The sequence below is a fragment of the Drosophila kikkawai genome, chromosome 3R, assembly GCF_030179895.1.
Source record: "Drosophila kikkawai strain 14028-0561.14 chromosome 3R, DkikHiC1v2, whole genome shotgun sequence".
Lineage (NCBI taxonomy): Eukaryota > Metazoa > Arthropoda > Insecta > Diptera > Drosophilidae > Drosophila > Drosophila kikkawai.
The window spans coordinates 35857815-35879601 of record NC_091731.1 but is presented as its reverse complement, the minus strand read 5'-3'; the positions used below and the strand labels follow the sequence as shown (position 1 = coordinate 35879601).

The 21787-nt window shown below is 41.8% G+C and overlaps 1 protein-coding gene across 3 annotated transcripts in view; it reads left to right on the top strand.

The window, feature by feature from the left end:
* The window catches only part of Octalpha2R (alpha2-adrenergic-like octopamine receptor), a 47647-nt gene extending 26892 nt beyond the window's left edge, over nucleotides 1-20755 (top strand). The window contains exons 2-4 of one of the 3 annotated variants that reach the window (XM_017182362.3): nucleotides 15589-15747; nucleotides 18109-18705; nucleotides 18793-20755. In XM_017182362.3, the coding sequence (XP_017037851.1) occupies nucleotides 15589-15747; nucleotides 18109-18705; nucleotides 18793-19242 (1206 nt within the window). In that variant the 3' untranslated portion in view covers nucleotides 19243-20755. Of the gene's footprint in view, nucleotides 1-15006; nucleotides 15097-15588; nucleotides 15748-18108 lie in introns of those variants that run through there. The other 2 variants (XM_070287263.1, XM_017182361.3) reach the window with 2 other exon arrangements.
* Nucleotides 20756-21787: the final 1032 nt, after the last annotated feature.

Sequence of the window (21787 nt, the reverse complement as noted above, 5' to 3'; positions counted from 1 at the left end):
TACGTGGCTCGGTGAAACCACTTTAATCAGTCGCAGGCCGCTCATCTGGCCTGGAAATTAAGTTCTCCCTGGACCGGGTCTGGTCCATTACCGACTAAGCCGTTTAGTTATAAGCCGGCAACACGCACGCGCTTAATGACGAGCTGCTCTCGGCACTCTAGTCAGTCAGTCACTTGGCCAGTCGATTTTATTTATGGACACATTTTATGACACTTTTAGCGCAGCCAATGGGGCTTAACGGTGCAGAAGCATGCAAAAAGATTTAGGGAAAAGCCGCTGGTGCGCTTAGTTGCATGACGTTAAAATATAACTAAAATTTCCAGGAACTAGTTTGGCTTTAATGTTGGCAGGCTGTTACCTTGTAAAACTGAAAAAAGTGGATAAATTATAGTATATTTAATAAATAAGATTGCATAAGAGGCACTTTTATGGAACAAAATAGATATATAGGCCAACAAGGAACTGTGAAACTAATTAAACCTTCAGCAGGGACATATAATAAAACACAAATTAGGTTATAAGAATAGGTTTTCTTCACCACACTTCTAATTTAATTTAATCTCAAACCTTTCCAAATTAAGAACAAGTCAAAAATGAAATAAAATATTACTCAAGCTGCGTGACTGGCTTAGAATCAGTATTTCAAATACAGCATGAAGTCCTAGAAGGTAATTACAAAATCGCCTGTGGAAATTTAACTTTGCAGCAGCAGCCAAACATGTCAATAATTTTTGGCCCCAGGACATGGACACACACACACCCAAAAGGGAAAGGCTGGCACTGGATGGAGAGATAAATTCCATTTGTAGTTATATATTATAACCGGATTGTGTACGTGCTGCCGCAAAGGAAGAAATATGCGTTTTGGGTTGTGGCAGGACACGAGCAGCCAAGCACATGTTAAACTCTTTACACGGACATAAACAGCGAGCGGGAATACGTGCGTAGAATCCATGTCCCGCCACGAGTAATTGAAGCCACAAATCCGGAGAAATGCGGGAGGACCGTGACTCTGGGATTGATGGAAGCTCAAAAGAAGGAGGACATTTCGATGAAGGGACATTGCATCATCCGCAGCCGACATATTACATTGTGTGGAGAGATTTTTTTTGTTTTTTGTTTGTTGAAACAGAGCGAAACTGGGGAAAACTGTTGTGGCAACGCAATCAAATGGAAAATGCAACTACAATCCGCAATCTGTTGACATGTTTTCCGCGAGAGCAGCTGAAGTGAAAGCTAGGAACTGAAACAGAAACCAAGTCAGAACCTGGAGCGGCAGATGGAACCCCAATGGAGCAGCAGCTCGAGCTATCAAAAAAAATAAAAACTTACAGAAAATAGCAGAGCACAGGACTCAAAGCAGAGGAACAGATGGAGTGACACTGACGCTTGGCGTCAACGGAAATTGCTGTTATTGTGCATTGGGCACGGAGTCACAACAGGACACTTCACTTTTACACTAAGCCAAAGGGAAGGTATGTCTTGGCTTTCAATGACAAGTGAATTGAATGATTCAAAGATAAATCCGAACTTAAATACCAGCTTATCTTTCAAGTAAAGATTATATTAAATGAATGCCAACAAGTTTGCTTTGTGAATTCTAATTTAATTATAAAAGTGTCTGAAATTATTGAAGGTAAATGTTTGTGGCTAATAAGAAGCAATTTGCTTGTAAATTTAATTGAAATCATTAAGAAGGCAAGCTGATATATTAATATAAAACATTAATACACCTAAAATGCACTTTGAATTTAATTAGATTTTCCCAAAAACCATCGAAAGTTTCCCCCAAAAAGGGCCACAATTTTCCCTCAGTACACCATTTTCGTTCGAATGGGGAGAAATAGTTGTACCGACAGACGAAACACTTGCGATTCCCACCATAAATCTGGAAATGAAATAAGTGTGCGCCGTTGTATATTTGACATTTGGTCACTCGCCACTGTCACTGTTGGGACAGTGAACGAGTGTCCCGTTCGTCTCTCAGCTTTTTCGTTGTCCGCCCGTAATATGTACGTTTGCTTGTTTGTCTGTTTGTTTATTTTGCCTGTTTGCCTGCGTGGTCAGCAGGACTTTGCGGTCAACACGTGCACACTTATATATAGATATAGATATAACACACATGCACAAACACACTCATCACCCCCTTGATCCATCTTCATCCAAGTGCGGGCAGAGACGAATGAATGAATGTGCGAGAAGACAAGACCAAAATGGGAATAAATGAGATATTACCAATTTGTATTGAATGCCCTAAATGACATAATGGAGTGGCTTACATGAATCCTCCTCCTCTTATTCGTAGTAATGTTAGTAGTTGTGGAGCCTTGGGCAAACACAATTAGGAGACCAGCCAAGCAAATACTCGCCAGTCATTTACCGTGTCAAAGGCGTTGCCAAATGCCAAAGCAATTATCAAGCATACGCCGTGTGGGAATGCCAATGCCAGCAGGGTCAAAGAAAGCAAAACTGAATAATAAAAAAAGTAAGGAAAAATGGGCAGAAAAGCGCTTAGTAGGGAAAAGTCAAGACTATAAAATACCCAGTCTTTGGTTAGTAAAAGAGCTTAATACATGATTTCTGTAAATTAATCAACAGGAAAGAAATGATGGGACATATTTCTTATATTTTATTTAAAAGCTATTATATTCTTTATTATATATTCTTTTATAGATGGAATGCGTATTAATTAAAGTAATTTTTAGATCTTTTAAGCGTTTATCAAATAACGAACTGTAGGCCTTGTTTAATATAATTATTAAGATAATTACTACAATTTTATTTCCTTTAAAAAAGTAAAAACTTTATAGGGTTGCAAATAAACCTATATATCCTCATTTTCTCCGAATACCAAATAAAAAAAAAGAAACAAAAAAAAAATCGTGAAGCAACACCCAGCGGATCAAGGGACCTATAAACAAGAAAAATATGTCAAAACAACGTTTCCCATTTCCCCCGGAATGGACAAAGCATGTGCACCCTGCCAGAGCTGGCGAGGTCCTAGATGGCATGAATTAAATGGACTACAAAACAACAAAATCAAAAAATGAAGAACAAAAGGCACCGACACACAAAAAACAAAGCAAAAAAAAGAGAGAACACACAAAAAAAAACCCAAAAGGCATTGCGGAAAATCGTAAACCGACGGGGAGGAGTGTCGCACAAATTCGTACACAAATTGTAAAGAAATAAAAATTTAGTATGCGCATATTGATTTTATGATCAGACATAACTACGCATAGGCCTAGGACAAAAGGACACGCAAGGCACAGGACCTAGTATATTTCTGAAAACTGCAAAGCAATCACGAGCCTCGTCGAAGCGAGCAATTGCCGTCGCTGTCTGGGCCACATCAGTAAAGTATCTGCCGGCCTGACAGTTGTAATAAATTTCTGTGTTTCTGTCTCATCTTTTGTATTTGTGAAATTATGCCGAAACATTTGCTATGATTTTCATCTGTATAGTGTGTCTGTAAATATGTTCTATCGTCTGCTTTTGGTTTTTATATTTTTTTTCGTTTTTGACTAATGCAAAATTGATTGGAGCCGAAAAAATGTGTACCATAAATATTTATGCTTACGCTTCATTGCATCGGCAAAGTGCCAACTTCTCAGAGACTTTCTCGCATCCCGATCAGTTCATAAAGGGACGCAGGACGAAGGGGAAGTTTTAATCTCGTTTGCTCATTTCTCGCATTATACGCTTCATGAAAAATTCTTAAATCCGCTAAAACCTTCTGCTTCAGCCTGCCCGCCAGCCATCAAAGTTCAGTTTATATATATATAAAAAAAAGGAAGAAGGAAAAAGTCGAGCCGAAAGCCAAATAAACGAGCAACAATGTAACGAATACTTCACAGCAGACACACTGAGAAGCCCAATAAAAAGAACACACAAAATAGCTGGCCCAAAAAAGTAGGCAACGTCTGTAACCGAAACCGAAATCGAGATGAGCCAAGACCAAAGAATCATGCCAATATATATATATATATGTATATTCTGTATACAAGAAGGAGAGCAGCAGGCAGGCAGGCAGCGGCTGTCCCAAATGTATGCCACAAAATATTGTTTACAAATCTCTTCAGCAACGCCCACAAATTTGTATGCGGGGCATTGTTATCCTTGTTGTTCCGTCTGTCATGCGGGTCAGAGGTTGTAGATTTCAATATTTACTCTGCAACCCCGAGTGTCTCACTTCCCTTGAAGAAACCGAAAGAAAAAAACTTTCTGCTGAGCCTGCTTGGCCCCAAAGATATGGCTTAAAGTTTCCTCATCTCTTGATTAAATTACATGCCTGCCGCAGCCAGAGGGCGGCGCTCTTTTTTTCTATTCTGCTGACATGCGAGTACAATTAATGAAAACTTTGCCGCTCGCTGACCAGCCCTCCCTCCGCACATAAATCGCCAGCCGAGTGGGGACATGTCGGAGGCACAGGACTGCCATAAAGTAAAGTAGAGCAGCACACTCTAAAAAATATGGCACACACTGTGGGGAATTTTAATGATATTAAAATTTGAGAAAAAGTCTTTAAATCTGCTAAGAAAAATAATATATAAAAAATAGTTGTGCGATGTTAAGGTCACTGAAGCTGCTGGAGAAGAAACCATTCCGCTTCAACGACAAATATTTCGGCTTAGACCCACTGGAACACATTCTTCAGAATTTTACTTTGAATTTAAAAAAAATATACCTTTCAAAAGGACAAATATATTTCACGTAGAATATTCAATATTTTCAAACTTAATTTCCAATCCTTTTTTTTCTTATTTTTTTCCGTGCAATATTTCCCTCGTAAGCTGAAGCCGTGGCTCATCTCCCTGGCACTTGTCCTGCTCTTCGGGGACGCCTTCATCTTCTTGCCTTCATCCTCAAGGAGTCTCGTGCTCCGCTTTCGTTTGGCGGCCCAAGAGTGTAAGAGTGTGTGTTAACAGAGCAATAATTATGTCACATTCTGGGTAAATCGATACCGGGATCCGCAGCTGACGCACATTTTCACAGTAACTTGAACTTTAACTTGACTTTAAATGCGGCGCAAAAAAAAAAGCTGAGGAAACTTTTCAAGCGGCAGCAACGACCGCCATTATTGTCCTTTTAAATGACATTTGCCATGACTGCAGCGGACGTCGACACAGATGCCGAAGGTCTCCTCCCGGAATAAGGAGAAAAAGAGGAAAAATGGCAAAATAAAACCGAAGCAAAAGCTCTGCGGAAAAGTGTCAAATAAGAAACTAAATCGCATGTCGTCTGTTGTCTGCTGGACCCTTTTGTGCGATGTCGGTCAAAGCGTTGCGAAATTTAAAGCTTTTTCTATTTTTTTGTTGCCCCCCTAATCCCAAAGAGGAAAATCGGTGTCGGTGTCGGTGTCGGATTGGGCTGACGATTCCTTCGGGGTCGCGGCAGGGGAGCCAGGGAGCAACAGAGAAGCAGCTGTGGGCCCCAGGGCAGCATTTAATTACGCTCGTGTTGCTTGTAATGAGGCAAATTGCTTTTTGCTGTCAATTAAAGTAAAGTTTTCGCATTTGGCCGTAGCCTCCTACGCCCTCGCCCTCATTTAAGGCCAATCAAAAGTGCTCAGATTCCCGCCACCTCTGCCTATGCTCGTCTACTGGCTTCTGCGGTAATGTCGGTTGTAAATGTTGTCTGTACCGCCCCGATGCCTCTAATTTCACACAGGCTATTCTTTCTCGCTGCTGCTCCTGCGTTCGGCGCACACATCCGCTTCCGCCCCGGAGCAGTTGGCTCTTCCGCAGCAGCGATATAGTTCTAGTTTCGCAGAAAAACAGTGCAAAAACTGACACTGAATGCGTGGAATTGCACAGGGAGAAAAACTTAATTAAATAAGCTACTTTTTCATTACAATTCTTCAATTAAAAAAATACTTTTCATGTAGAAAATTCTATTTTTCAATTAAATTTAATTTTTAAATTTTAATTATATATTCTTCCCCTCAGTGTAAGACCAAGCGTGGGGCCGTGCATGTGTGCAACGTCTGAAAACACGTTTGTAAACATCTTAAATGTGCTTTTAATGGGCAGCTTCCCAGGCAAAAGGCAGCAAAGGCAGACAGGCATCCAGGCAGCAGCCTTGCAGCTGCCAAGCGTTACACTCACTCCAGCTGCCTGCCCACCATCCGAATCACTGAGAACTGCCTCGGGAACAGTCTTTGCCATCGCTCCACCACCACCACCACCCAAAACGACAGAGCCCCAGCCCGAGCCCGAGCCAGTGCCGTATTTTAATAACGCTAATTAGAGCACTAATTAGTTGGGGCTTTAGTTCGTCTTTAGTGCGTGTGCACATGTTTAACGATTTTAAAACACGCAAAGAGAGTCCAGTCAGGCCCGGTGCAATCGTTTAATATCAAGTGCACTGAATATGCAACGGCTTCTCTCGTGCCAAGGAGTGCGGTGCTTAAAAATTAATAAAAAATTAAAATGAAATTATTACCGGAATTTTCGCATAACAAAACGTATGCTCTTCCTGTCTGACTTCCATCGCCGTGTGGCTGGTTGCCTTCGTGCCTTCCTCCCTTCAGCCGCGTTGCGTGCACCAAACACATTTCGATGCAACACAAAATGGTTGGTCGGTTGGCTGGTTGGATGGCTGCCATTGCGGACGGACCGCGAAATAAAGTTGCAATTAATTAGCCATTAATGAAATTGCACTCGGGAGTGTGCAGAGTACGGGTGGGATAATGAAAACGAATGCTGCCAATATCGATGCTGTTAGTGGTCGTAAAACAATCACACAATCAGTGTGAGAGTGAGCTCTTCAAGCTGGATTTAAAATTTTAAATCCTTTTTCCACTTAATCAAATTGATATTCTCCTGAAGGCTAGTGAGACGGAAACTTTTTAATTCCACTTGATGGGCTTGAGAGGAGGCCATTAAAATCAATATGATCTAAGGTGGCCGTAAGGCTTTATTTCAATTTTAATTTCACTAGCAGCATATATTGCGTATACGCAACGTTAACATGAAATAATATGAGTAATAGAAGGTTTCAAGAACCTATTCAAGACCCTGCAGATACATATAACTTTAAGCATAGTTAATTATCCTCTACAAACAACACATTAAAATGTAATATATTTGAATATATACAAAAATCAACCCTAGTAGCAATATCCATTGTACTTGTATTCAATTTGAATATTACCAGATATACGTACACACATTTTCAAGTATTTAAAACCATAAATAACAACCGTAGGCAGGGGAAACAAACAAACGGACGAGGATGCGTGAGATGTGGAAAACTGTTTTGCTTGTCGAGTGGCAAACGGGCGAGGGTGTTCTTGCTCTGCTGTTATCGTTGCTGTCCTAGCTATCGGTTGCGGTTGAATCCCCCAGCATTTGCCAACCCTTAAACACCCAGAACACCCAGAACACCCAGCACGCCCCTCATGCGTTTGACCGCATCGACAAAGCCCCAAAGGCAACTTGTCCATAGCTGCTGCACCAGCGGTTGTTCATTTGTCCGGCTTGCTACGACTAGTGTCATGCTGTTTGCCCCACTCGGCACCCCGTTCCTTAGGGTCACCTATGACCCTTCTCCCGTCTCTCTCTCTCTCTCTCTCTCTCCTTTGCTCTGCGGCTCTGTTTGTGTGTGTCAATAACCATTAAGCGTTAAAATTTGTGAAACATTGTTGCTGCTGGCTGTCCTGGCCTGCCTGCCTCCTGCTGCATGTTTGTCTGTTCGTGCCAAAGCCAACCAACAAGATTTGTTCGCCGGGCACAACACAGTAATTATTTTTGGCCGGCTAAAGCTGGCCAGTTGGAAATTTGGTCAACAATTCGGCATAAACACGTTTTAGCCAGCTTTTGATTTAGCTACATTAAGAGTACCGCCATGCTTCCGCACGAATATATTTCATTTAAAATTTCCAATTGGCTTGGCAGTGAACCACTCACAAACACAAACATTCGGAGAGTTGGCTTTTAGCTAAAAATGCACAAAAAATAAAGTTTACGAGGAGTTCAGGGTTAGTTTTTGAACAAGGAAATTAGGGAATTTGATAAATAAAATTATGATTAAATACTATGAACTCTGATTAAATATAAAATAATTTATTTAAAATTTTAATCTCTATGTCAATAGATTTTTAAAGCTATACTTTAACCTTAAACAGGTCGAAATACAAGTTATGCCTTAATTAAAATTAAAAATCCTTAAATTTCTGCACTACTTGACTTAAATTTTCTAAAATATAAATACATATTTTTATTTAGTTTGAATTATTTTCGAGTGTAGAGAAAACATGACCATGGCCGGTTAACTGCCTGTCTGGGCCTGGAAACACGGCTCAGTGGCAGCTTCCCACAGGCAAATGCGAGAAAGGCTCGTATTTAATTTACTGTTAAAATTAACGATGCCGTTGCCAGTTTCGGTCGCACTTGTGCACAAAGTTTGCGGAGCCCCAAAACAACCATTTGGCAACAATTTGTTACAACCGGCAACTGCAGATGATTAACAATGCATGCGACATTGTGGTTAAAGGCATAATATTAGCAGAGCTCAGGCTCTGGAAGGGGAAGAAAAGACACATACACACACACACCATCCCCGAAAGCCATATGAAAATTAATTTTCTGCTATTTTGCGTTACATACTACGGTTCGAAGCCCAAAAACATTGGCTTATTATGCTATTTATGGGCCTGCCATTACGGCAAGACAAAAGCCCGTATTAATTACACAACTCATTTGTTTTTCGTGAGCACCGAAACACCAATGACACAAAATCAATAGGTTGCTTGGTAGTCCCCGGAACAGTTCGCTTATCGCCCCATCACCCCCTTGAATTTGGCCCATGAATCCCCTATTGAATATTCCCAATATATATTCTAGCCGGAATAAAGTCATCAAAGGGGAGGGGCGGGCGTCGTTCTGGCCACACAATGAGCCAGCCCAGCCCGCAACCGGTAATCAAATAAAACGCAAGGCAAATCGTGTTGCATAATTATAGTCATCTAACGCCAAACATCAATCACAATTTGCGTAGCCAAAAAAAAAGCAGGCAAAACAGAAATCGGGGGCTATAAAACAGGTAGGGATTGTGGTAGGACGACTTTGAAATACACTTTTTTTATAGACTTAAATTTTAGTCTAAGAGTGAAGGGGTCATATTTATTGATCAGCATTAACAGGCGAGTCTTTCTAGATTTAAATATATATTTTTATTCTCCCAACTCTCTAAAATATCTCCTTTGAAACATATTTTTATGGTTTAATTAACATTTTCAGGGTTATAAAAAACCTCTCCCTGAGTCAAAATATATTTATTTGTAACCCAAAAATACAATAATTCTTAACAAGACATAAAATTAATTCTAAATCAAACTCATCCCCTTGAAAGAGTATCAAAAACTGTAAAAACGACTCAAAATTGACCAAGGCGGCAAAGTGAGAAAACAAATTGCCGTGGACTAGGTCAGGTCACGCCCCCACACTCCGAACCCCTCCGCTTCCAACCCTCCTCCCACACAATCTGCGTGTCAACAAGCAATTTCCGTAGCCGACGACGATTTATAAAAAAATAACAACAAAAGCTCAGACTTGCAACTACAATAACAATAGCGCAACAGTTGCCGCTGCTGCTACTGAGCTGCTGAGCTGTTTTGTTGCTATTTTATTTTTACGATAATATTAAGCCCAGTCGGACCCGGCCTGGCTGGCAATCAGCATAAAGTGGTTGCCATTAAAAATATCAGGCCGCATAATAAAAGGGCCGTTTCAGGAAGGGAAATCCAGCACCACACAGTTATTGCGAACGGACGAAATCAAATAATAAAACCATAAAACTGGCCACAACAATTAAAAAGCCCGCAGCCCGGAATTTTTTACTCTCTCTTCCTCTCTTCTTGCCACAAATTGTTGCCTATTTTTTTAGGGGAACAGCAATGCATTTGCATGGCTTAGCGCTGGCCTGGCCCAGGCCCTGGGTAAGTCTGAAAAATTGCAATTTAATGAAGCATGCCGTCGGCCGCAATTAAGCGGCAATAACAAATCGGCCATGCCAATGGCATAAAAAACACCCTCGAGGCGTTCAGTTTTCGCCGCGGAATTTATTAAATGAATTGAAATGGAAATCAGATTGCCCCCAGAGAGGTTTCCAAAGGGAGAGATCAAAAATATATTGATTATTGAATGCATATTTTTACACCATTTTGATATTTTTTTAATAGAAAAACAAATGCTGTAATAATTTCTGGTAAATAAAATATCAGTAGCTTGTTCTTTTCCTTGACTTTATTTTAATTCCCTTCTTTTCGAGTGTAAGGACTCTTCCTGTTTCCCTTTGTCAGTGGCTTTTAATTGTTAAAAAAGTCGCCGTACTCCTCGTGCTGGACATTGTCCTGAGCTTAATGGTGCGAGGAGCGGGACAACTGGACCGCACTGGGAGGGATGCCAGGCATTAGCCCTCGTTTGAGTGGCACTCCTCCGGCTTCTTCTGGGAAGAGCCACTTGATTTACGATTATGGCATGTGCGGGCAAGCGTTAAGTTGTGGAAATGCGAAAAAGGCGCAGGGAAATAAAGTGAGCAGAAAGGCCACTCTCTGGATGACGACAGCGTGGAAATACTATACCAAATACACTAATAGAAAATAAGGAAGGGCAATGGTAAAATGCCAATGCGAAATGCAGTCAATTGAAATGCAGAGAAGCCCCTTGAAAAGAGGATGTGGAAGTCACAACTCGAAGTCAAAGGCGAAAAGAAAAACTACTGCCAGGCAAATTGGCTATGCAAACTGTGCAAAATGGCTGCTTCAGCGAGCAGCGACAAACAAGAGGGCAAAACGAGCAGGAAACGGGAGGAGAGTTTTCCTCGCTATTCCTTAGTTTTCTTTGGGCAAACCGTCCCCTTCAAGTATTGACAACATCGTCAAAAGGGGGAGCAGGCGGAAACGTGGGACAACCAAGTCACTGGTCGCCGTTCGAATTGAAAACTGTAGTCGTCGCCTGTAGTTGCACTTTAGATTTATTGATTGTCTCAGTGCGTCGCTGGCCTTGGCGTGTCCAAATGTGTTCGGCAGTCCTTCGAAGTCCTTCCCGGTCCTGGCTTATTGCTGTTGGAAAAACTTGCACAAGCACCGACAACAATGCTGATGATGACAGCCAGCACTGCTGGACTCGTTGTCCCCCTTTTTTTTTTTTTTTGTATCCCAGTGTCCTACACGTCCTCGAACGCACTTTTTTTATACATCATACACAGGAAGTAAAAAAATATATAGCTGAACACATATATTTATTTATTTTCCCATGTTTTATTTGTTAAATTTATGTTCAGCTTTTAATCTTTGATTTTCTTTAGGCCAAACACAGAAAGCTTAATAAGAGAAATATTATAGTTATTGTTTCTTCTATTTTCATTAAAAATTTTCTTCAACCTAATATTTAAGTGTGTGGTAAATTTTTCAAAATTATAAGAAGCTTTCATGTTCCTAGTTTTCTACATATTTCAAATATTTTTTATATATTCCCAGTTTCAAGGAATTTTTTTGCTCATTTGTGCGCTTGACTCAACACTTTTCACAGTGGCTTCGTTCCTTTTTTTATAAGCTCTCGACGCGTAAACTTTCTGCAGTGCAATGCGGATTGAAATTCTTTTGTGTTTACAGCGGAATTCCTTCTTTATTTTCTTTCATTACATATTATTTGCCACTGCTGGCAGCTATTGGTGGCCAAAAGCCCCAGAGGCAAGCGCTCGTTTCGGTCCGGAGTCCGGACCGGTCCGAGTTGATTTACCTTTAAAGCGTTGCTCATACGCCACGTGGTACGTTGGAAAAATGCGGAATTTAATATTTTTAATTACGCTCATTTCAGCTTGCTTTTTTATGTTTACATTTCAATAAATTTCCACTCGGGCTTCGTCAGCCCTTTCATCACTTTTTTCGCGTTTTTATTTCGCTCCTCCGAGCTCTTGTCATCATCAACACTCCTTTAGCTGTTGCTCCTGGTTCCCGGCAGGACCTTCTCCCGATTCCGCGGCTCATGCTGCTCGACTAACGAATTTGGTGGCGCATAATGAGTTTTTGTTTCCGTCAGCTTAAGTTCCCCAGGAAGCTGGAGCTGGAGCGGCAACAACAATTACCATTGCCATTTAATTAAAAATTGCAGAATAATTATTTTTCTTTTTCGCTCGCTCGCGCTTCTTGTTTTCTTTTGGCGCTCTCCGCCTTCCCACGTTCGTACTTCGCGAGGAAAAACTTTTAAATAAACAAAGGCGCGCCCTCTGCAATTTGAAAATCTGCAAATTAGCACAAATGCAGCTTGTGGAGGGATTGAGGGGAGGCTTGTGGACTGGCAGCAGGCAGGCCGGCTTGAGGAAAGATTGAAGGTGCATGGAAATGTGGAAAGTGGGTTAAGGGGAAACTGCCAACTAGAAAATCGGAAAAAGGGCCAACGGGAAGCTCCCATTCTTTCTCTCTCTCTGTGAACAAGGGAAATGCAGCGACAAAGTGAAGTTTTCAATTACATTAAATCCGCTGCGCAAAGTTATCGTCACGCACAGTTGACAATTTATTTGTTCGGCGACTAGTTTCCTGCGCTGCTAGCAACACGTTCTTGGCCCGCACAAATGTCAGTTTAAGAGCTTTGTTCAAATGCGTTAATAAAATATTTTTCCACCTTTTTTTTCCTCTCACACGGCTCAACATCATTATCGTTGTCGTCGTTGGTCGTAGTGTGTGTGTGGAAAAGTTTCGCCCAGTTGTTGCTACAGGTGTTTCCTGACACACATCGCGTATGCGCAACTTTTGGGCCTACCCAGAAAAGTTTTTCAACAACTTTGGCTTTAATTCCCCCCCAAAAAGAGACTCGTTTGCCTGCAAACTTAAATAAGGTTTTGGGCATAATGATTACAGTTCGTTTCGGGTTCAGTTTCTGTTTCAGTTGGGCGTGAAGCGCTGACAAATGCTGTCAATATATCAAGAGTAAACCGTAAATGATGAGACCATTTATATTGGTGCAGCAGGAGGAGCTGCAGCAATGCAAACTCGGTGGATGCCAGTGCAGCAGGTACACTGGTAGAAATTGATAAAGTTGCTGGTATTAAAAGCAAATCAAAAAAATATTATATTAAAGAAATTATAATTAAAACTTAAGAGTATTTTCCTAAATGTATTCTTATTATTTATTATCAGGATCGAAGGACCTATATTTTATATTTTATATCTTTCCTCTTTTTTCACCAGCTACTAAATATTTTCTCTTCCCACTTTTCAACCATTGTTTTAATAGTAATTAAAGCAGCTTCACTGATTTATTCAAGTGCAGTTTGCGTGCTGCCTCTGTGGCAGGCAATAAGTTGAAAACCGAGACAGCCGAGACAGCGTCAGCATTCAAGAATCCAGCTTAAGTAGCTGTTGGTGGCTCTAGCCAGCTCCTGATCCTGCTACTGCTCCTGCTACTGCTCCTGCTTTCGCCTCAACCTGCCACTTGATGTATATTTCGGCAACATTATACCCAAACGCTTAATACTTTATGCTTATTTTGTGCTCCCACAAGCGCAGGCGAGGCGCTGAAGAGGTTTGTTGGAAATTTATTTTCCGCTTTGGCAGCAGGATAAAGTTGTCTAGCTCAGCCTGTTTCGGCTGCAACTCTCTCTCGCCTGCGGCTTATGATAAACTGGGCTGCACTTAAGCTCCTTCGCATGCGAGTGCAGCTATGTGCTCGTATTTACAGTTGGCTCTCCTGCAACTCAATTTGGTTATGCGGGGTGTGTGTTTGTGTATGTGTGTGCCAGGGTAAGCTGCTTAAAACTTAAATAAATTTCGTTTGTGACCGTGCTTCTTTACCAGATATGCGTCTATATACTATATAAAATACGTAGAGCATTTTTATATAAATTGCTAGTCGATTTCTTAACCGGCCACTGCAGCCAGCAGAGGCAACAGAGCTTAAGTTGACCAGCTGATGTCGAGCTGGGGATTTCCGAAGCACTTGGAGAAATTTCCGGAAAAAAAAAAGAAGTTTTCATACTGTTTTAATTGACTTTACAGCTGTTTTTAATTGGGATTCCCATTCCTGATAATTAATTAAATCACGAAAATCTCGCTTGGCTTCCTATATTTCAAGGAAAATCCTCCTCCAACTTTGTATATTTAACAGTTGACGAATTTACAGAAATTCATATTGGATCCAGGAATCAGCACCAGCTACCACTTCCTGAAATTTTTTAAACTTTTACCGTAAATTCAATGCTATTGCGAGGAAATTTTCGACTTCCCGCGGCATTTTTCCTGCGTGCAGAATTATGCATTTTCCAGGGATTGAGGTGAGCCATAAGCAGTGGCAGTAACAACGGGACAAAAGCTTTTCATTATGCACGCCACTCGCCGGCGAACAACGCGAACGAACAGCAGCTCAAAAGGGCAAAAGCTGCTCGGGGGAAAATCCCTTCGCAACCCAACAACTTCCTGGCCGTCAAGTGCACTTTTTTGTATGCCTTTCATCAAAACACTTAATTTGCATAATTTTTGTGAAGAGAGAGAGAGGGAGCGAGTTGGCCATCCGCCAGAAAGCATCAAGAGCAGAAAGTATGAGACGATTTAATTCCGGCAGCTTTAATAAAATGCAATTGCAACTACCTGGAAACTTTTCGCTGCCAGGCAGTGAAGCCCCTTTGTGGCCTGGTAATCTAATACTTTTGCTTCATTTACCATTATGAAATTTCGTGCACTTTGCATTTTTCACAAAAATGCTGCAAAACCGGGGCACAGACAAGAACATTTTTTTTTTCGACGGCAGCAGAATGCATTTTCTACTAAATCAGCCTAATGCACTCAGTGACCCCCACACCACACCACTATCAGGCCGAAAAATATGGCCCAAAGCAACAAGCCAATGGGATGAAAAATCCGGTAAAATGTAGGAGAAAGGCAGCGGATGTTATGCAATAAATTTAATCTGGCCAGCGATAGTTGAGGTAACTAGGAAAAGTTAATGCCTTCCACAAGCTCCAACAAAGCCAGACAGGGGGAAGGTTCAAGTTCGATAAGAGAGAGAGGTTCAATGATTGAGAAAATTAAATGTGCTATGTTTTATCAGCTAGAAATAAATTAAATAAAAGTTAAGTTAAAGCCAGTTAAGGGATCAGGTAAATGGGTTCAACTTAAATACTCGTAATTGATTTAGAAATTTATTTTAGACTGGGAATTGAAGTGGGTTACATTGAGTTTTTATGGGATTTGATGAGGTAAAGGTTATGTGAGGTTCATTAAATGAAGGTTTGGATTTAATAATAATAATAAATATTATTATAAAGGAAAAATTATAAAACTTACCGAGATTTAAGTAGATATTTTGTAAGGAATTTCTTGTATTTCATGTATTAAATTTTAATAAAATAAAATAAAATACAAAACAAATAACAAAAGCCAAAAAGGATTCCATTAATAATTGATTTAAATCAGTTACCCCACAGCCTTTTCTATAAAAAGTATCAATAAGCCCAACCTTAACAATAAAGCCGACTTTTCCTACGACATTTGACCCATTTGACCGCACACTAGACCCCCCTTTGTAGACACTCCATTTAAACCCTACTATATAATTAACCTTCGCCCTCTTTTTGTGTTTTTCGTTGCAGCTAAGCGATGACATTGGCTACGTGCTGTACTCGGCACTGGGCTCCTTCTACATACCCAGCTGCATTATGGTCTTTGTGTACATACGAATTTACTTTGCCGCCAAGGCACGGGCGAGGAGAGGCATTAAAAAGCATCCCCGCAAAACGAACAACGAACAGGTGAGTGTGTAGAGCGATTATTTATGAGTTTTGACCCCCTAGAATGGGAGGGAGTGTGTGTGTGTGTGTGTGTGTGTAATGAACTTTGATAAAAGCACTCCCCAATTGCACACTCAGACTCACTTCGGTGGGGGATGGGTGTTGTATTAATGCGGTTTGCCGCAAAATGTGCCGGCATTGTAAATGGAAATTTGTTCGTTTCAATGAACAAATGTAATTTTTCTAACCCGGTGTAATTTTAGGCCTATCAATGCACAGAAAACAAATATTAAAAGTCCTTTTTAAGCAGGAAAATGTATTAAAAATAAAAGAATAGTTTTTAAGAGGTTTTTGTCTATTAAATTTTAGATTTAATAACCCATTTAACCTTTTATATTTAATATTCCTTTATAATACAAATTATTTTTACCTTTTTCCATATTTTAAAAATAGTTTTCCTTGCACCTGCTCGTACTCTATCATATCCTCTTCCAATTCCTATTATATTTACATCAAAACCTCTCAACTGAATACCTTTTTTCTGTGTGTGCATATGTAATATTCAAACACCTTTCACCCTTGGCCCAAAAGTAATTGTGCATTACGCCAGGAAGCTGCAAATTGAGCACACATGCTTCGCTTCAATTTCCCATCAACAACTTGTGGGCTACGTGTCGGATTTACCTCCCACTGATACCCTGCCGTCGCCACCCATCAACTCGTCATGCCTCTCTCCTATCAGGAATTGCTGTTTGCCAACCTTGCAATTTTGGCCGATGCAGCAGTTGGCCACGTTAGCAGGAGCGCACCCATTATGCAGGGCCATTCAACGGAATGGCATTTGCTGACTCCACACACACATGCACATACCCTCTCTTCACGGTCTTTGTTGGGGAAATTATCGCTGAAAATTTAATCGAAACTCCGCCCCAAAATCCACTGATTGAGTGAAAAGTCTCTAATGATCGTCAATTACCTGCCGCAACGAGCCCAATTCATACGCAATTTGCATTTTCAATTAACTGTATGCGCAATGCACACACAGACACACACTCACACAACAAAAGAGAAAAATGAGGAAAAGCGGTGGAAAACACTGCCGTGCCGTGTCTGGTCCAACGCTGGCAATATCAGCGACACTTCTGGACCATTTTGTGCAAACAAATTCAAGAGCAGCGGCCCAAACGAGCGATTAACGGGCAGCAGCGGGATGCAGTTGCAGAGGGGGGGAAAAACAAGCAGAGGCACTGAAGGAAGAGGGGGAGGATGAGGAGCAGGAGCAGGGAAAACTGTGGAAAAGCAGGGTAAAACAGAGAGGAGATTCCCACACACACATATGCAATGGAGCATTGTTTGTTATACTCTTTAAAAAGGCAAGGAATGTTGAGTTTTCAAGGGGAAAATAGTAAGAAAAACAATGAATTTAAAATGTTAAAAAATAAATATATAGAAATAGTATACGTTTAGGTAGAAACTAAATTGATTTATAATATTTTACTACATTAGGAAAAAGGTTAGATTAATCAATAGATTATAGTTATTTCAACCAAAAATTAGTTGTTTATTTTTAACAGCATTTTCTGGTTTGTTTGAAAACATAATCCTGCCAATTGAAATATAATATTGCTCATTAAATATGAAATAACTAGGGATTTACTTTCAATTGTTTCTAGAAACTCCCTCTTCTTAGTAAATTACTCATTTAAAAGAAAAGAAAGGGTACTAAAAGAATCGTTTTCCCTTTTCAAACTGCATTTATTTTCACTTTTCGGACGCTCTCTCTGCTCTGTGTCTCTGTTAATTGCCCCGGGTAATTGTTGCTGCTTTTCGCGCATTGAATATGCACAAGGCCCCCCTTTCCCCTTTTTTGAGGGTGTCCCCCTTTGACACCCCCCTTTTCGCCCCTCGAGCGGCAACAGTTCTCGCTTGCTCCATGTTTGTGTAATCCGCGCGCTCGGACGCGTTTCTCCCGGCTGTTGGCTTAAACAGGATTTTCGAAATGGAAAACTGTTGTAGCAAGGGTTGGGCCATCTGTCCACGATTTCGGCTGCAACTGGCACAAGTGCGGATCTGGGAACCTAATTTGCAATGCCAGAGCATATGAGAGACGAGGGTTAATCACCACTGCAAAGCTTCAAGGACTGTGTGCCTTGAGCAATGCTCACTGAAAGTGATTTATCACTTAAAAACATAGTAAAGAAATCATAGCTTCCATAGAAACAGTCTTTTTTCCTATATTTTCCAAGGAACAAACAGCAGTTTCTTAAATAAATATATGAAAGATAAATAAATAAAAAGAATATCACACTTTCGAGTACCTACTGTACTTTACTTTTTCGTTTCACTAATGAGTGTTTACCTTTTTCCGGGCTTTCTCCCCAGGTAACGAGCTTCACCACCGCCAACAAGAAAGGTACAATACCGATGCCCTCCTCTAGCGGGGCGGCCGCCCTGCAGCTGCACCAGCAGCGACAGATAGCCACCATTGAGACGCCGCCAAACAGTGCCACGCTGCCCATGCAAATACCCACGGTCACCATGGACCTGGCCTCCGACATTTCCACCTCGGAGGCCGGCGAATTGGAGGCCGTGGCGGCACAGACAGTGCTGGCCTATTCCAATCCCAATGGGGCGGGCACAAATGCGTCGGTCACCGTGGTGGCCAGCGGGAATGGTGGAACTGGTGCACCCGCCTCGCCCAAAGAGACGTTGCAGGTAAGCACGATAGCCACCGGACGGGTGGGTCTCAATGTGCCCGTCCCGCCGTCCATGGGCAGCAACAACAGCATCAATGCGCTGAACAACAACAACGGCAGCGTGGTGGCCTCGGAAAGCGCCGCCGGAGTGGCGGCCAGTGGTAATGGCGGCAATGGAAGTGCCGGCGGAGCCGTTGGACCGGCCACTCCGGGCAACGAGCTGCGCGTCTCGCCGATCGCCGGACGGTGTCGCGCCTTATCCGTGGGCGTGGACACGGACATGGTGAGTGAATTCGATCCCTCCAGCAGCGATTCGGGCGTGGTCAGTCGCTGTGCCGTGGTCAAGCCGCTCAAGTTTCGCCTTTGCCAGCCGATCTTCGGGCGCAAGTCCAACCAGCAGCGTCGCAACGAGGCCAAAACGGCGGCCAAGAACCAGCAGCAGACCACCAAGAGCCAACAGCAGCAGCAGCAAAAGCAACAGCAGCAACACCAGGTGGTGAAGGCGGAACTGGAGCCGGCCATACCAAAGACACCGAAGCCCCGGGATCCGGAAAAGGAGAAGCGTCGGATTGCGAGGAAAAAGGAGAAGCGGGCCACACTGATCCTGGGCCTGATCATGGGCAGCTTCATTGCCTGCTGGCTGCCGTTCTTCTTTCTCTACATCCTGGTGCCGGCCTGCGGTGACCTCTGCCACGTACCGGACTCGGCGTTCGCGGTCGCCTTCTGGCTGGGCTACATGAACTCGGCCCTCAATCCGGCCATCTACACCATCTTCAACAAGGACTTCCGTCGAGCCTTCCGGCGCATCCTGTTCAAGTGATGTTTGGCCTACGTGTGCTGTTACAGGTGCGTTTACGCCAGCATCGAGAAGGCAACCGAACGTGCCATGGGCAGCACACCCATGGGCTATGGTCATGGCATGTATCAGCACTACAGGCGTTAGATTTGCTTCGTATTGGTATAGATATCTGGTTTCCTTTGACTTTTCCCAAAACCAATTTCCTTTCCCAGAGCTAAAAGAAGTAAAGTGGGTTCTATCGATATTTCTTGTAATTTTGTAATCGAGTTTTATCGATTGTTTTGTTTTTTTAAAGGAAAGATAATCTAAATATGAAGAGCACAATAGCTTTAAACTAAAATTACTTAAAACATCAATACCCGATTATTCTCAAGCAAAACTTCCCTTCAATGGCATAATTTCGATAATATTTCAATATCGAAACCATCAATAGTTCTTCAGCTCTATCCCCACCCATTCCCTTACCACTTTTCCCACTCTTTCTTTGAATTTTTGGTTTGTATAAAAATAAAAGTAACGAACATTGTAGCTCATTTCAAAAGCAATGAACGGCTGTGAATTTGATGGAATCTCTCAATTTCAATTTACGCATTTTGGTTTCTTTTCGTTTGGTTTCGGTCCTCAAGCACCCTTGAACCCTTGAGCCCCCAATTCCGTTGCCCTGTGTAACCCCGTACGTCCGCCTCCGCACACTTTTCACACTCGACGAGGAGCTCATAGAAATGCATGAGCTGTGCAAACAAGAATCTGAGCTGGGCAAACATCTATTATGCTCCCTGAATGAGGGGGGGATGTGTCCGCCTGCGACGTCTATGGCCATTCAACTTGAAATAATTTCGCAAATTTCCATTTGCGGCTGCATTGCCAATGCCAAACACTTTTGTCCCACTGCAATTGGTGGTGGCATTAAGGTGGCTCCTCCATTGTTGTGTGTGGTGGTGGCTTGGCAATCAAAATCGAGGTCAACAAGTGTGCGAAAATTAATTTAATTCCTTTTTAATACTCCTGGCAACGACTTATTCGATTCGTTCGCTGGATCTATGCGATTTGGGGCGCCGTCAATTGCAAAGCTGCATTTTGGCCTGGGGCCAGATCAATATTTTCTTGTTCACATAAATGTAAAAGTACATACATATAATCCAGCACACAATTCGGTGTAACTAAGTGAGCCAGCACCCCAGATATAGATACAGCCAGAGATACAGATACACTTACAGATACCGAAACAGCGACAGATTCCTCTACAAGGCAGCTGCAGTTTATTCAATCACTCAAAGATATTTCACTCAGCGACACAGAAAGTGGGAGCCCCGAAAGAAAAATAAACCAAATGTATGGGAACCGATGCCTAATGGGCACACACAAATGCAAATGCAAATTGTTTGGCTTATGCACTAAAAAAAATATTAAAAATTTTGGGCGGAGTTTTTTTTTAAATTGCATCTTCAAAAAGCAGTAATTATTATACCTCAAAAAGTTATTTTATACACATTTTTTGAGCTCAAAATTGAGGAGTAAATTCCTCCTCGACCTTTGCCGCTCATTGGGTTTATGCTCATTGGGTTTATCGAAAACTATCGATATCTTCGATATATTTTATAAATCGAAAAACTGAAATAGAAATGAAATATATAACATACTTTTATATAATGGATATTTTAATATTAAATTCGATAATTTTGTGTATTAAAAATTCTAATATATTGAACTTTACGATAGTTTTGATATTTTGTCGATATATCATATCGGATTTTTCCTCTTGATGTATCTACTTCTCTAGATTCTATTTTTGTGTACCTCTCCTATATTTAATCCTCCTTAAGATACATTTTAAATAAAATATTTCTTCAAGTGCTCGGCATTCGCTTTCACTATTTTCTCCACCATTTCCCACTTTAGTTTTTGGCTATGCATCAGCAAATGCATGTGCCCGGCCGAGTGGAATAGACAGCCCGTCATTCAGTCAGTCAGTCAGTCAGTCATCCAGTCAGTCGAACGGACAGGAAAGACAGTCGTCACTGGAACGCTACAATGACACTGAGTTAGACGAAGACAGAGGCTGCGCAGGGGACGACAGGGACAGGAGCGGAGACTGTTTTTGGCATGTGGCCCAGAATGGCTCTCCATTTCGTTTGGCTCGGCTTGTTTTCCCGACCAAAGCCAAAAAATGGCAAGAAAAATACATAGTATATGCTGTACTAGACCGACCAGAACCCACACACACACGGAGCCTGCTCTGCCCAGGGTCTATGCATAAATTTTACGTACAATTTATTTTACTTCCCCTTTGATGGCCAGCCCGAGTGTCTCTCATATTTTTTCGGACACTTTGTGGCACACTAATGGCAAGGTGCAACAAAATCTGCCGGCCACTTGTAAACTCTATCGTTCCCAATTTTGTAATCTCCTCAGAACAATCTACAATCTCCGATGTGCCATCTAGTATAATCACTTCGTTGCAAGACTTTGAAATTTATGACAGCTCTTAGCATAGCCTCGTATGCTCCCCCTTTTCAACACATGTCGGCCAGTGGCAAAGTGCCGAAGATTGATCAGATTTATAGGC